At 33.2% G+C, this 17,500-nt stretch overlaps 1 protein-coding gene across 8 annotated transcripts in view; it reads left to right on the top strand.

Annotated features, from left to right (window-relative positions):
• Positions 1-16,590, top strand: part of retm (real-time) — a 112,156-nt gene extending 95,566 nt beyond the window's left edge. Inside the window, exons 4-19 of one of the 8 annotated variants that reach the window (XM_086543243.1) lie at positions 341-469; positions 729-1,005; positions 1,834-1,920; positions 3,524-3,639; positions 3,918-4,107; positions 4,345-4,433; positions 4,603-4,761; positions 4,893-5,005; positions 5,243-5,348; positions 5,733-5,810; positions 8,110-8,241; positions 8,781-8,922; positions 9,114-9,250; positions 10,174-10,248; positions 12,088-12,245; positions 12,402-16,590. In XM_086543243.1, the coding sequence (XP_086399369.1) occupies positions 341-469; positions 729-1,005; positions 1,834-1,920; positions 3,524-3,639; positions 3,918-4,107; positions 4,345-4,433; positions 4,603-4,761; positions 4,893-5,005; positions 5,243-5,348; positions 5,733-5,810; positions 8,110-8,241; positions 8,781-8,922; positions 9,114-9,250; positions 10,174-10,248; positions 12,088-12,245; positions 12,402-12,498 (2,085 nt within the window). In that variant the 3' untranslated portion in view covers positions 12,499-16,590. The remainder of the gene's footprint in view (positions 1-340; positions 470-728; positions 1,006-1,833; positions 1,921-3,523; positions 3,640-3,917; positions 4,108-4,344; positions 4,434-4,602; positions 4,762-4,892; positions 5,006-5,242; positions 5,349-5,732; positions 5,811-8,109; positions 8,242-8,780; positions 8,923-9,113; positions 9,251-10,173; positions 10,249-12,087; positions 12,246-12,401) is intronic. The other 7 variants (XM_086543246.1, XM_086543245.1, XM_086543244.1 and 4 more) reach the window with 7 other exon arrangements.
• The last annotated feature ends 910 nt before the right edge of the window (positions 16,591-17,500 follow it).

Here is a 17,500-nt window from a genome sequence, read left to right as displayed (position 1 = left end):
TTTTTTTTGTTTTGTTTAAGAAGATTAATCCCTTAATGGTTGGACTGTTTGGAGCTGCTGTACATGTTGGGGGGAAAAAACTCACTGTATTTATATAAACAAATGCAATAGTTAGCAGGTCAGATAACATTAGCTGTCTGTCACGTTGACATGGCATTCACTAGATGTTCTTCGCTTTCTGGGATAGGTGCTACATTTTTGCTCTTCATTGGAAGGGAGAAAGTTGACATTTTGATTATATTATGCGATCTTGATTTGAATTTCTCTCATTCAGTTCTTTTATGGATGTATGTTATTTGTTAACATACAAATGAATGAGATGTTTTTTCTTTGTTAACAGGTACATCCAGAAAATAGTGAGTGGACTTGCTTTGAACAAACTGCAAGCCTAGATGTCAAGTCTTTCTTTGGATTCGAGAGCACAGTTGAAAAGATTGCAATGAAGCAGTACTCTCAAAACATATCAAAGGTAGTGGCATTTGAATCAGGTCTTCAGATGTTTTCTTCTTTTTAGAATTAGTCTGTTTGTAGTATAATTGGATAAAGATTGTAAGAATAATATTCTACTTTCTTTGATTTTGACTTGCAAGTTTATTTATTAGTGACTAAACAACTTTCATAATCTCTCTGGAATATGGACAACAAAATGCCATACATATTTAAACCACAAGACCCAAAAATTGTATTTTCTCTTTTTATTTTATTACTCATGCAGTATGTTTCCTCAGGGCAAAGAAATAATTGAACACTTCATCGAAGTTCTCCGGAAAGAGAACATCACGGATGTCCCAAGATGGGTAGAGCCAACCACAAAGGCGATGCCAGAGATCTGTGGCACTGAAGAAGTCAAGAAGGAGGGGGAGAGCAGCGAGGCCGAGAGCAGCTCCGAGGAGTTGGAACTTAGGGAGAGGACCAGCAGCACTCCCTCCACCGGCTCCACCGAGCTCCATCTGGGAGCCTCGGCAGCCAACATCCCCAACATGGAAAAGATCAATCTCAATGAAGGTAAGTGCCTTGAATGGGGAACTCTGGTAAGATGAACTTGTCCGGAAAGAGAGTGTGTTTCAAATTGTTTTTCTTGGTGTATATAGCATGAAATTTGATTTTGATTCTCAAAGATAGTAACCATTAATTACTCTCTTCAAAAAAAAAAAAAGTATAGGAAGAAGGAAAATCTTCTTTATTTTCATTTACCTTCATTTCTCTTTCACACTCATATCTTTTTTTTTCTCTACTTGTTACTTTGGGAGAATGCCTTTTTTAGTGAGACGTCATTGCCATTGGTTAGATAAGAATCTTTATACATATTTGGCATGTTGATTAGATAGGCAATATCAAAGGTCAGTCAAGAATACCTGGAGGTTTAAAGGATTTCTTGTGCCTGCTTTATAATTATTGCTCAGTGTGCCTCTTTACTGTTCCTTTGTGTCCAATCATATTAGCTCTTGTGATTTCTTTAATTATATTTGCCTTTGTGTCATGTCTTTTCATTTATTTCTCATTAATGGTATGTCTATATATTTTTGTTTGTATGTTTTATTGCTGTCACTTGTATTTTATGGAATTTAATAGAAATTTGTTCAAATTTCTTAAATGGAGCTCTTTCTGTGCCATTTTGTTTTCATGTAACCAATTTTAGCTGTCAATGTAAAAGTCTGTTGAGTGATGCATAGTAATAACACTTCATATTCTTAAATGATATTCAAATAACTATCCCCCTTCATACTTTTAAAAAGAAAGAAAACGAAACCTCAGCAGCCAAAAAAAATAAAAAAGAAAAAAAGAAAAGAAAAATAAAATTACCCATTCTAAAACTTCTTGGAAAAATTTCAGATGTTTTCATGACCGACACAAAGTACATTAAACTGTGTCTGAATAGCCTAGTGACGGAGGAGGTGGATAATTGCAGAACAGATCAGGGTATCGCTTACTTTTCCTTTTTTTTCCCCCTTTTCATTTCCTTCTTATGAGGAGAGACACCTTTGCACTGTATTATGATGGTTGAGATGAGAAATGAAAATCCTATTTGACTTTCTATAGAGGATTGTTGTAATTATTGCTTGTAGTTATTCGTTTTGTTTATGTATTTATACATTTTTAGGCTTTAGCGTTTTTTGTTATTTTTGTTGCTTTAGGGTTATTTTATGTCCGGGTATTTGTGTACTTTTTTTTATTTTTTAGATGTAAATGCTTTGATTTCTTTTGTTTTTTTTGCAACCTCAAAAGACATGAAGAGTAGATGTTATTATCTAATTTGGTTCTAATCTGATAGATAGGTTATTATTCCTCAAGGACATGGTTCTAGCCTGCTTCCCTAATATAGTAAATACCTTTGGTGAGAACATAAGGTGAATGAGAGAGTGTAAGAGTGTAGGAGTTAGAGTGAAAGTGAGAATGAGAGTGAGAGTATGAGAGTTAGAGTTAGAGTTAGTGTGTGAGTGTGTAGGCGTGTGGGCGTGTGGGCGTGTGGGGGTGTGGGCGTGAGGGCGTGAGGGCGTGAGGGCGTGAGGGCGTATGTCTGTGTGTCTGTGTGTCTGTGTGTCTGTGTGTCTGTGTGTCTGTGTGTGTCTGTGTGTCTGTGTGTCTGTGTGTCTGTGTGTGTGTGTGTGTGTGTGTGTGTGTGTGTGTGTGTGTGTGTGTGTGTGTGTGTGTGTGTGTGTGTGTGTGTGTGTGTGTGTGTGTGTGTGTGGAGTGTGGGAATGTGGAGTGTCTGAGACAATTTTTTTTTTATAGGTGCATGAGAGTCCCGACGGAGGATTTCTAGAGTGTCCAAAGTGGGAAAGAGTGAGAGAGTCTGAGACAATTTTTTTTTTATAGGTACAATTAATAACAACACTAAAACTGCATTTTAGATTTGATATTTTTGTGTTTGTTTCTTTCTTTTACTCTTTTTCTTTATCCTTTCTCTCTTGTTTGAAGACACCAATGGCTATGGAAATCACCAGTCACCAGACCTTTCATCAATACACAAGGCGGAAAATTTCACTTACTTTTACTTCAGCACAATCTATATCCTCTTTTATTCTGATTTTCATTTCTTCTTCTTGTGCCTCATTTTTATTTTCTCTCTCTCTCTCAGTTATCATATTTTTGCTCAAAAAAGGTTGATATGCATATCTTACCTTTTTATTTTTTTTCCTGTTTTTTTTTTTCTCTTTTTATTTTTTGTCTTAAAAGAAAAGCTTTTTCTCTCTCACTGTTACTTAATTATCTTCCACTACATAATTCTACCCCTACTGAAGATGGGGCTATATAATGCTAGTCTTGTACTGATGGTGTCATTGCTTGGTATTAAGCTTAACATTATGGCATTTATATATACTTTTTCTTGTCTGTCAATAGATCTTGTATGAATAAAGATTTATTTTATGTTATAAGCTTGGAAGATAATTTTATTCTTGATTCATCAGTTTTGAAGAAGTGATCTTTTCTCATAGACTGTAAAGACCAATCAAATAAGGATTAGGATTTTCAATTAATGAATTGGATAAGTTGATGACTATGGTTATTTCTCGCCTATTAGATAACAACAAGCTGGACGCAGACTACATCAAGAGGTGCTTAGGTGATCTGACTCCACTTCAGGAGTCAAGATTAATACAGCTCAAGAAATGGGTTGGCGAGCTTCAGAAAGGAAAGGTGAGGAACATTCAGCTATGCTATGGAAGTTACGGAATTGTGTGTGTTGTTTTTCATTGAATGTTGCCTTTTTATTATTATTTTTTCACTATAATGATTTCAGTAATGATTATTGTTTAGGGATTTGATCAACAGTAGATAGAGGGTATTCGAATCTTGTTTATTTTGTTGTTTAACCCCCTGATACTAAGGATTTGCTTTTATCATATGTACAACCAAGAAGTTGGTGAATACAAGCGTTCTTGTGTCTTAAACACCACTGCTTGCATCCCCCGAAGGTCCCAAGTGATGCTTGCCTACTGAGATTCCTGCGGGCGAGAGACTTCAACATTGAGAAGGCCAGGGAGATGTTGAGCCATTCCCTGATATGGAGAAAGAAGAACCAGATTGACAAGATCATGAATGAGTACCAGATTAATCAGGTGGTGAAAGACTACTTCCCTGGAGGTTGGCACCACCAGGATAAGGGTGAGGATATTTTTCTCTTTTGCCTTTTCTTTATGATCGTAATATGCATATTACTATTTATTGGTGTTGAGATTATTATCAGAAAGTTTGAGATATTACTTACTCAAGTACCATGCTTATTTAGAAGTGAAATTCTTTCATAGTTGCTAAGACTTTGGTTGTTTTTCTTTATTTCATATGAGGGATCAATTGCATATTGCTAATATCACCACTAATATATTCTTAAATGTTGTGCAGAGGGACGACCTCTGTATCTGCTAAGACTGGGCCAGATGGATGTGAAGGGACTGGTGAAATCTGTTGGAGAAGAAGGACTGCTCAAACATGTAAGTTAATGGCACCAGCATTATTAATCATGTGTGTCAGCACATTAGTTTCCTTTTAGAGACAAGATTTAATATATAAACAATACATGAAAAAACTTTGAATATATAAAAAGAGGCAATTCTACTTATTGTGTTTTAATTTAACATTTCTTTAACAATGACATAAAAGACCCTGCACATCTGCGAAGAAGGCCTCAGGCTAACTGAAGAGGCCACAGCCAGCCAGGGTCAACCCATTACAAACTGGACCCTCCTGGTTGACTTAGAAGGCCTGAACATGAGGCATTTATGGAGACCAGGCATCAGGACTTTACTAAAGATCATTGAGGTAAGGAATGATGTATTATGTTGTATATTAGCTTTCGGGATTTGGTAGTTCACTTTTGAATATATGACCATGTGAGAATGTTTTGCCTTTATCTATTTATAATAATGTGATTTTGTTTTCTTTGTCTTCAGATTGTAGAGGCAAACTACCCCGAGACAATGAGTAGAGTTCTCATTATCCGTGCTCCTCGAGTTTTTCCAATCTTGTGGACACTTGTTTCTACGTTCATTGACGACAACACAAGGTATCGCAGACCTCTATGTAAAATATTTGAGTCATGAGTCTCTTGATAAGTGATGGATATTGTTTGCATGAAATTGATAAACTCATTGTGATTATTTTTAAGAGTTTTGTGATATGTGCATAACTTTTTCCAGAATTTATCAGTAAGACTAATTGTTGAATGATACCTGTTTGAATCAAGAGTAGTGTAGCATATTTATGTATCATATATCTAATTATATTCCTTTATTATTTACAGATCAAAGTTCCTCTTCTATGGTGGAAATGACTACCAGGGCCCAGGTGGCTTAGTTGACTACATGCCAAAGGAAAACATCCCTGATTTCTTAGGAGGTGAATGTAAGGTGAGGCAAATATTTTACTGGTGTTATTATTTTTACTGTTATATACATATGTAGAGGTAGATATTACTGTAGATTATGAAAATGCAGCTTTATGAGACCATTGCATTGGATATACATTTTTTGTAGGAACTGAATATGTATTAAAGAGCTGCACCAGTGATGCTATATAAAGTTCCCACTTTAAAATTGTGAAAGAATTCTCGTAATACCTATGTATATAAGAAATCTTCTCAACCTTACTAAAATGAAACCTGAAAATATGTTCACGTATTGCCTTTTTAGAATTTATAGTTACTGCAAGGATGAGCAGCTAAGATAACCATATGTATCTCTTGTCCATCTCTTCTTTTTTCCTTTTTGTTGTGGTTGGCGTATTGGCAACAGCGAAGCACACTTTCTCGCTTAGGCCCAGTGCCTGAGTCCTTGTACACTGTCATGTACCCAGACGAGTTGGAGCTTAGAGTAAGGGACTGAAAGAAAGAGAAAGAAAAAAAAGAAAAGGGAGTTTAGATGGCTCGTGCATTTCCCGGAGCCCCTAGATCCATTGTTGTATGCACCAGTCGCAAATAAGATGGCAGTTCATTTTGTGCACATTATAATGAGAAATGTGCCTATGGGAAGTGCACTCTCTCATTTATTTTATTCTTTTTGACCTTTTATTTTATGCTAAAAGCATTATTATTATTGTGTTATGACCAGGTGCATTCAAAAATTATCTAGCAATCAGTTAATTTGTCTTTGGTTATTGCTCTAGATCAGAATTAACACATGTTGACTGCAGCACAAGATGTTTTCACATAATTTATATAATCCCACTCTAGTTAAGTGTTTTTTGTAGACTTCTGAAAGCTCCAAAGAAATTATTTTGGAATGGTTTATTCATGGTTTAAAATTGCCATTGAATTAGACATCTTTATATATTTTATGTGATGTCATCTTGCAAGTTGGTTTGTTTGCATAACTTACTCACTCAATGAAAAAAAAATGCTCAGTGTGGTGTTTAAGATTTACGATTTTTTCCCCTCTTTTTCTCATCATTATCATAACTTTCTAAGGCCTTGTTTATCCGTCGATAAGATAAATGGTCTCAAGGTTTTACACCTGTAGACAAACCTCCGCAATCAGGATTTATCTCTGTGCCAAGATGAAAGCTTTATGACTAAACAGCAAGCTGAGTATTTGGTGTTTCATTTTCATGGCTGATGAAACAATAGAACACCATATTTCAGTGATAAAAGCTAAACAATATATGATATGAACTTTTACAAGAAACACTCACATTTTGTTTATTTTTATCATTTATTTCATGTTTTCCTTTTTAAGGGAATTGATCACAGTGGGGAGATTTTTTAATCCATGATATGCACCAAGTGTTGCTTTTTCATTCATCTTTTACATCATGTGAGAAAATGAAGAAAGCTATAGTATTAAGGGAGATATTTTATTTGGTTTTGCCTCTCCTTGCCCTATGCACACACATACTCACACTCTCACTCTCAATCTCAATCTCAATCTCAATCTCATTCACTCTCTCTCTCTCTCTCACTTCCTCACTCTCTTGCTCTCTTACTGTCTTACTCTCACTCACACACACTTTTTGCACACGTTGCTTGATTATTGTTATTGTTACTACATCATTTTAACCTTTTCACTAGGGATTTATTGATAATTTAGATATGATGTATATGAAAATAATTCTTTGATATATTACCTGTCTGTGTGTTTGTTTGAGCTAATGATTTTTTAGGATTTTACATCTTGAGTTCAGATAACAAATGTGATATTGAATTCTAATAATTATAAGTTTCGCAATCTCTGATTATCGTAGTTGCTATTTAGGCTCTGAAAAATGTCCTGGGGGTCTGTGATGCATGTCATTGTGAACTAACATGTACGTATGTGCCAGGGGGTTGTTGTTCATAGCAGAACCATAACAGTTGATGTGCGGGAAGAGAGTATAGATTTTGAATGAATACCTTATATTTTTTTATTTTTCAATTTCATAAATCTGAGGTTAATGGAATGCTTTTTTTTATCTTGATTTTAAGCTGGAGTATTTGTTTCGATGATAAGCAGCAGATAGTTTTTATCTTTTCAAAAAGATGTAGTAATGTCTTCTTTTTTAGATGGTAATATAGGGAAACAATTATGTAGGGAATTTTGATAGATTTGCATAATTTTATTTTTTTAAGGAAAAGTACTTTTAAATAAGGAGAAACACACAAATGTAGGATTATAAGGGAACCCAATTGTATGAAGCTAGTTTATGGAAAGGAGAAAGAATAAAGGATAAGAAAAAAAAGAAAGAAGAAAGGTACAAAAAATCGCTATTCTTTATAGTATTGAATTAACCAGTAATTTAATCTTCAGAAAAATATATAATTTGTTTCATGTTGATATTGCCAGAAAGCTAATATTTTGTGTAACTTATGTTCTGTTTACTTTTTTGTGTTAATTGTTGACTAATTTAGTCTAGACTATGTATGTGACACAATGAATAGTATTGTTGCTATATATTATGCTTAGTTTTATGCTGACTTTATCCAAAAAATATATGCTGTTATTTATATTAAAACAGTCAGCATTACACAACTGCAAAGATAAAGAAAAACATAAGATATTCAATTCTCTTACGACAGGAATCTTTCTGTTTGATGCAGATTGCAAATTAAATTTAAATTGCTAAAGAAAGTATCTCTCCTAAGTTTTCAAACTTGATCTATAAAATCTAGTAAATAATAATTCCCCTTTGGTTTTGCAGAGTATGGTGCATGAGGGAGGCCTGGTGCCAAAGAGCATGTATCAGCCCGGAGAGGAATTCGATGGAACGAGGCAACACATCCTTCTCTCCGAACAGTCTGTTTATCACTCAGTCTCTCTAGGGCGTGGCCAGGTGAGGGAGTGGTATTTTAGCTGTGGACATTTTTTTTGCTAAATGCCTTTGAATATCTTGATTGTTATTACTATCATTATTATTCTTATTGTTATTATTATTATTATTATTATTATTATTGTTATTATTGATATTATCATCATTATTATTATTATGCAGAAATTTTCATATATATATATATATATATATATATATATATATATATATATATATATATATATATATATATATAATATATATATATATATATATATATATATATATATGACCATGTAGTAATTTAGATTTCATTTGTTATGAGAATGAGAATACTGAATCATTAGTAGAATTATAGAAGGAACATTGTTTTACAATCAAAATGCGAATGTATTACATCCTTATTTGATTATTTACAAATATATGACATGATTGAAAATGAAGGACTAAACACAGATAGTAGTTTATGAACCACATACTTGATTGATTTAGTCTTGCCTAATGAGGCTTGCATTGTTGCAATTTTGGTATGCAAAAAGATTTGATAGAGATCCCCCTTATAGGTGCATGAGGTGGTGCTGTTAATTGAGGAACCTGGTTCAGTCATCTGTTGGGACTTCGACGTCATGAAGAGCGACGTCACCTTCTCTGTTTTACGTACCAAGGTTCCCATCACAAATCGCCAGGAGCCACACTCACCTACTGGTAATGCATAAAATGTGGCTCTCATTTTGAGATTTCAAATAGATTGTTATTCAATAATGTGTTTTCTAGCTCAGTTTTTTTGTACATGTGATAAATAGTTACTTAATTATGTGTGCTAAGAAATCATATAATTGAAAGATACATAAGTACTATTTGTGTTTTCTACATTTGATTAATTCTCTCTTTTTAAGGTGCAATGGGTGTGATCGATGCAGTGATTGGCACTGATGACCAGCATCGGTCCGTGATTGAAAAGACTTGGCGAGAAGGTCATGAGTACTTCCGTGTCGAACCACAGCTAGTTTGTCACGATGGAGAAAGTATACAGGTTAGTTACTACCTGCAGATAGAAGACAGAAAACTTGTTAAGTTGATATTTTTGGGGTGGATGGCCATCTGTGCAAGACATTTTTCAACAATTTTGTATTCCTTAAAAGATAGTTTTACAAGCAAGAATAAGAAACAGAGTGCTTAAACCCCAAAGAATAGTTGAGCTTTTTGGTTTTCTGTCATTGACTACCTAGGTCATGGAATACCATAGGTAAGTTTGGAATGTAGTAGAGGAAGATGAGCATTGTTTAGTTTGATCCTGTGTATTGTGCTCAAAGTGGGAAGTAGTGGAGTTTGGTTTTATCCATGTATAGAACTTTGTAGGTAGTGTGTTTTTTGTTTTTTGAGATTCAAGCCCTTGTCTCTTGTTGACTTTTTACATACTTAATTTGTGTGTGTGGTGATCACTTTTATAGCCTGTCTGAAACAATGACTATTCTTTTAAGTAATCATAAACTTTACTTGCTTGTACTATGTCTTGCGTCAAGCTGTCTTTCAAACTATCATAAAAATGATCAGCTTAAACACTGGATTCTGTGATGATAGTAGTAGCATTTTTGTATACGATATTTTGTTTGCTACACCCTAAGAGGATTTCTCTAAATTTCTGGTAGTGCAGTAAAATTAGTTAAAAAGGCAAAAATCCAGTGGTTTGGCCAGTAAGCGGAACACTTACAGACCAATTTACTGTGATGAATCTGTCAAGTGCTGAAAGTAGTGCTGAAAATCTTCTGCCACTGGAGATCATCACCTTTACTTCACTTGAACAGTCTAAGCTTTCTGTATGTTTTTAATTCCCTTGTGTAATAGCCTACATGTATGTTGATTTCTAGCTAATTTTGTATTTTGATTATACCTGTGCTGCTTTTCTTCCATTGTATTCTTCTTGTTTTTGCATTTTTTCCTTCCCCCTCTTCCAAGTTTCATGAGCGAGATGTGCACGAAACCTGCCGATTGGATCTACAGCGAGTCTATCGTGAAGGAGAAAGCTCTCAGGTCAGGCCTTGCAGATAATGATGTTAAAACGATTGATCTACGTTCTTCCTTCTGTATGGTTTATGAACACCTCATTTTGTTGTAATACAAGAGGAATGTATACACTTGCCTAAACTAGACACCTGTGAGTGAGTGAATGTGGAAGATACAGAGAGTGAGTGAGTGTGATGGAGAGAGTGAGTGTGTGTGATGGAGAGAGTGAGTGTGTGTGAGTGTGATGGAGAGTTTGTGTGAGAGAGATAGAGGAGTGAGTGTATCACTATGAGTATATGTATATATATATATGTGTGTGTGTGTCTGTCTGAGAGAGATTGAGAGTGTGTATGTATGTATGTATATGTATTTGTGTTTGTGTGTTCATATATGCACAAAGATTATATTTTTTTATGTAATTATAGATATTTGAATTATAATGAATAGGTTAATGATATACTTCCTCTTGTGTTATCATTGCTCTTTATTTCTTTGGTTCCCCAACAAAGTCTTACTTTAGATTGCTCAAGAATGGTTTATAGACACATGCACTCACTCACTCATACTCACCTACTCACTCATAATCACCTACTCACTCACTCACTCACTCACTCAAACACCCACCCACCCACCCACCCACCCACCCACCCACTCACTCACTCACTCACTCACTCACTCACTCACTCACTCACTCACTCACTCACTCACTCACTCACTCACTCACTCACCCACCCACCCACTCACTCACTCACTCACTCACTCACTCACTCACTCACTCATTCACTCATTCACTCATTGACTGACTGACTCACTCACTCACAAAATAACTGAAGGAGAAACAGATTCACTCCCCCTTATTTATGGTGATGATAATTCAATCAGAAATAATGGTGATAGGAAAAAAATAATATAATGGTTATAGTGAGCATGAGGATGTTAATTTTACAGAATTGTAAGACATTTTAAACTTATTATCTTATATTCATTCACCTGTGTTTTGTAGAGATATGTACAGATGTAGATATATATGTACTTTTCATTGTTTTCTTCTTAACAAGATTAGGTATTTACATGTTTTGCTAAATCTTATGATTACTAACATGTTTTTAATATTTGCATAATTGTTGATAACATAAATATTAACAGCTTTTTCTTTTCAAATCTATAATGGCATTAACACTAAGGTCATGCTTCATGTTTTGCTTTCCTACATGTGCTTTTTATATCAATGTTTTAAAATGTATATATATTCTATGTTTCCATTTTGCATATACACTACAAGATGAGATGCACACTGCTGATATTTTTTTGTATTGTGAATGGCTGTAGTTTGTTATGTATGATTTATATATATGTCACTCTATGCATCTTTTTATTTTTATATAGCAAAAAGATAGTTATTTCTCATTGATATTTGAGTTTTATTTTTGTTTCACTAATTTTCAAGTGTCATATATATATGTCTGTCAAAGGCTTTAGAAGCAAGCAATTATTTATTCATGTCATCTGGTTAAAATGTTGCTGTGCACAATAAGAAATGAACTTTTTTGTCATCTATGTTCTACCTTTGACTTTATAGAATCCATGTCCCAGATAAGACTTAAGGACATAAGAAAGGGTTAAGAGTGTTATCCGAGTCTGTTTCCCCTGATATTTGAATGTTTCACAGACGATGCACATGTATAACTTGTTATTAATTCTTGTATGACTCAAGAAATGTATGTATTCAAGAAACAAGTGTTGACTTGTCATGTTGTGATGCCATTGCAACTTATTACTTATCTTTATTGTACAGTATGTGTATATATTTTTTGATGTAGGATAATGTTTTGCAAGTATTATTCTAATCTATATTTTGCATTTCAGGGGTCCCATGTGACATCACACATGGGGACTTACATATTACAATGGCGCTACTATGAATCAACGCAGCACACCTCTCCCTTAGATATTATTGATACCATAACTGCTCCCAAGGCAAAGATTATGTATTACTATGAGACTCTCAAATCAGCAGACTATAGGTAAAAAATGATATTTCATGTTTGAGACTTTATTTATCTAAGAAATGAAAGAGCATGACTTTTTGTATAACAGTCATTGATGAAACCCTATTATCATATACCTCAATAAATATAATTTATTTGTTTATTAACTCCTGGCAATTTTTCTCTTCACAGGGGATCCATGACAAGCCTTCAGTCCTGTCAGAGTGGCTTCTCCTCCCTGTCATCCAACACCAACAAGTCGGCGACATCATCTTGTCCGTCTCGCTGACCATGATGAATTGAGCGCTAGGGATCAAAGTGTTTTTTCTTAATCAGGGTTGAAATCACTCTCTTGACTGAACTGAAGCAGAGTACAATTGTATTCTTTGACGGTTTTCTTGTTTCTTTCTTTTTTTCGAGAAAGGGCCTAAGTATTCTAAGCATTTTGGATCTTCAGGTTTTTGTAAAGGCTAACTCTAATTCATGTAAAGAAAAGAAAGAGTAAAAGAAAGAGATTTGAAAAATATTCTGATACTATCTTGAACTTTTAGCACGAAAGTAGACCTATCATTGTTATCATCCTTTTCCATGTTATGAGAATGGATACTGTTATTCCAAGTATTCAAAGCCTTTGTGATTAATGCAAATCACAGATATTCTAGATTGTATGTGGGATGTATTCCATGGGTATTTGACAATGACATAGATAGTTACAGGGTATTTTTCATTATGAATTGAAATTTTTAAGGAATTCATTCACTTGTTCAGAATATCAAAGTAGCCTGACTCCCTGCATAATAATAAATATAGACTTTAGAATGCTCTTGCCAAACTGTCACAAAATGTACCAGTGATAATAGAGAAGCTCCTATCATGATATAAGCAAATGGTACAAACAGTCATCTCGTAATGGTAGAGCCCAGCTGGTGCTTTTGGCATTGCACACGTCTCTAGTGGAACGGAAACCTATCCGCGTTAACTGGGGTCAGTGCTCTGTCAGACTTATTGTAGAAACCATCACTCTGTTACATTTGGCATTAGGGTTGCAAATTCATGTTACCAAATATTTGTTTCTGGACTTGGCAAGCATGATTAATATTCTTAAAAAGAAGTTTAGGATTTGTACATTTTATTTTTTGAAGAAGTTCTGTGAAACGGTACCCTCCTTGGGAATACCTCTTGGCATATACCTCTATTGTGAGTATTTTAGTATTTTCACACAGAGAAAATAGTCTAGTTTTTACACAGATTTATCAACAAGAAAGATGTGAGTTTTGAGCTATGCTCACTTCCAATAATGTGTTGTTTAGACAATTGGATTATTCTATTTTTATTTGTTTCTACATAGTTAAAAAGAAGTTTGCTCAATGAAATGGTACAATAAAAAAATACAAATGATCATATATGTAAGTAATATAGAAATACATCTTATAGATTGAGTAAACCGACCATCAACTCAGTGTAGACAAGAATGAACTTTCGTAGGAATTCCTCTCATGAAAATTCCTAAAGTGCAAAGGAGGCCCCAAGAAAAGGCATGAAAAGAAAGAGAAAAAAGAATCCTAAACATTCTTATAACTGTAGCTTCTATGAAGACTTGATAAGAGTAGGTATTGTGCAGAGAGGAATAAATGGTTTTATGAAAGTTTCAGGGGTCATGTATTATTTTACTATACCATTAGGGAATGCTCAAGAAATGTTTGAAATGTGAGATCAAAGAAATCAAATGTGAAACTGTTTGTTCTTGTGATGAACATAGAATCTGTGTGATCAATTAGTGAGTCAAACTCCAAGATGTTGTCCCCTGTAAGGTGTCAAACAGGCGTCTTTTCCCCGTCTTCCATAAAGATCTATCAACCATAATCCGCCATCCACGATTCATGACTTGAGCAAACGATTATCACCAGAGAGAATGCTGAATGTGAAATATTGGTAATATAGTAATTCCATATATTTTAAAAACAAGTACGAAGATTTAGTGTAGGGCCTAGCATAAAATATGAATTAAGAGAAACGCCTCTATATGCACATGTTTAGTATTGTTGTAAGGTTTGTGTATGCATATGTATATGCTTGCACATTGTTAAAACTCGGTGTAGATCACTGAAGTCCATTTTATAGTGTGATTATTAAGATGATATCAGTAAAATCCTATTGCAGAAACTGTACAACTGTCACTTATTTTATTCTGTAGATAGTATACATGCTTTCTTATTGTTGTCTGCCGGAAGAAGGAAACTGAAATTTGATATGTATATTCTTGTCCTTGATTAGTTACAAGAAAATTGCCAGTAAGCTTAAAGAAGTTGTCCAGTGACTGTCTATAGGCATGTTTAGTCTAGTCCAACCATATCATAAGAGTGTGTTATAAATGATATTGTAGTTATTGCTGATTTTTGGTAATCTGTAATACTAAGGATGAACGTAGAAAGGATGATTATTCTAAACATGAATATTACTGGATAGTATTTGGATTGTAAAATGCTCTTTAGAGAGAAAGGGGAAGCCAGTTAAAGTGTTAACACTATGTGGCTGTAAACATCATGTTCTAAATCATATATTTTAATGTAGTTGGCATTGGGCTTTTTAGTGCCAACCTGCACCCACAGTTCCCCAACACTTTTGTTGATTTTCATTTTTCTGAAAGTTTAGGGTGTGTATCCTAAATATCATATTGTGTAAAAGCAAAAAAAATACAATGTTTACAATTCAAATTTGGGATTAACATATGGAGAAAAATAAATAGAAATGCAATTAACTGGAAGAGTGCATGGTGAGTCTTGATAACTCCCACTTATTTATTCTGGTTTTCATAGTTGTGCATTTTAGTAGTTTGAAATTTTATCTGAAAGTTTGTCTGTTTCTGGTTAGGCAAGTTTTCAGAGAATTTTACTTCAATTTTTACTTTCCTTAGCAGCCTATGTGGGCATTCTCACTAAAAGGGAAAAAAAAGGAATGTTTTGTATGCCTCACCCTTAATAAGATATGATTGTACATTTCTTTCCCATGAAAATTGTGCTGCAAAATTGGTGATATATACTTCTTCCTGTATAACAGCTTGGAGTGATCTCTCTGCCAAGTTATTTATAGGTTTAAGAGAGATTTAATGTATTAAACTGGCTGTAGAGTTTATTTATGTATTTTGATTTCTGGGAAAATTTGCGTATCCCTTAAGGATATGTGTGTATATCTTATGTGTAGACATAGAATACACTCTGTCATTAATGCATACATAACAGCAACATAATTGTTTTAAGACAGTTGTAGTAGATCTGCAACTAGTATTCTTGACTGTTGTACTGGTGCCCTGGAGGTAGGTACGTGTAAGGTAAGAGTAGGAAAGAAGATTTGTTACATGGAGGATTTTCGGGGCTGGTCATTTTGACGGAAAAAATGTTTGTATTTACCTTTTCTCTTCTTTTTTTTCTCTTTCTTTTCACACTTGGTTTAGGATATCTTTTGTCTTCATTTCTTTCTATTGTCTTCTTGAAAATTATCTTTAAAATTGCAGTTACCTTAGCATTTTAATGAAAAATAATAATTAGAATAAGAAGAAATATAAAAGGATTTTGTCAATACTGTAGTATACAAAGATCAGGGTTTTTAAATGGTATGATTTATATTATCAATGTTTTAACCATTAATAAATATAAAACCTTTTATTTGAGAAGTCCACAATGATCCCCCATAATATGGAAATGTTGGAAAGTGTAGCTAAAATGAAACTTTTTAAAGTATAGGATGATACATATTAATTTGACAAGCAATAAAGACAAAGCATGTAATTCAAATTTAGGTATGAAGACAGATTTTTAACAAGTACATGTAACAGAACTGTAATTTGGAATATATGATGATGATTTTGTAAATTCCAGAGTGCTTGCTTGGTACCAATAGTGATATTAGAGTGAGTCCAGATAATGTTGATTATATCCTAGGTTATTGCATTATTATATGTGCTTATACACGTGCACTTTTACACACACACACACACACACACACTCCGCTCTCCTAAGTTTACGTACAATAAGGTCCACGCCGTAGGTTTTGGTACTTTCAATAAAATAAGATTATACAGCAATAAAATATACAGGATCAGAGATCATTTTTCACGTGGTTCTTGATTTACTAATACGTTTTGTGGTATTAATTTAAACCGTAAAAAAAATTGCTGATTAGGTAGTGTCGCTATATGCTTTGTTATATTTCGTAAATTAAAGGTGTAGTATTACATTATCTGGATTATGGAGCTTAAATCAAGAAACTAGAGTGATGATACGTTTCTTGCATAAATAATGTACTTATCAGGGTGATATTGTATCATAGAATCCGTGCTGCTCTTTTAGTGAGTTAAAAAAAATAAATAGTAACATGGAAGAAACTTGCATTTCTTTATTTAACCTTCTTGGTCTAAATGGATATCAACTTTAAAGTCATGAAGGATATACCACATGACCCCAAAAGGACCCCGTGTTCAGGATGGGAAAATCCTTTTATTGGCTTCCTTTTATACACTGATATTTTAGCTCAAATATATATGTGTGTGTGTATATATATATATATGTATATATATATATATATATATATATATATATATATATATATATATATATTATATATATATATATATTTATATATATATATATATATATATATAATATATATATATATATATTATATTATATATTATATATTATATATATATCTATATATATATATATATATTTTATATATGTATATATATTTACAATTTTTATATTCTTATTTGTTTATCTTTATATCTTTATCATTATACAGCTATACAGCTACATCTATATCTATATCTATATCTATACATCTATTTCGATACTGATATTGATACCGATATACACATACACATACACATATACTTATACATATACATATACATATACATAAACATAAACATAAACATAAACATAAACATAAACATAAACATAAACATAAACATAAACATAAACATAAACATAAACATAAACATAAACATAAACATATATATAAATATAAATATAAATATAAATATAAATATAAATATAAATATAAATATATACACACACACACATATACATATACGTATATATTAACTGAACATTTACATATAAATATACATATACATATACATATACTTATACATATTTTCACACATATATAGCTTTAATTATGTATATATTCCTATATATGTATATATGCATTATATTCTTTAGAAATGTGGCTGCAACAGCAAAGCGAAAGAACCGAGTTGACAGAACCAGACAACTCTTAAGCCAACCAGG

This window comes from Penaeus japonicus, unplaced genomic scaffold, assembly GCF_977035675.1.
Source record: "Penaeus japonicus unplaced genomic scaffold, GWHDUDI00000001_assembly GWHDUDI00000013, whole genome shotgun sequence".
Lineage (NCBI taxonomy): Eukaryota > Metazoa > Arthropoda > Malacostraca > Decapoda > Penaeidae > Penaeus > Penaeus japonicus.
This window is presented reverse-complemented; position numbering and strand designations above follow the sequence as displayed.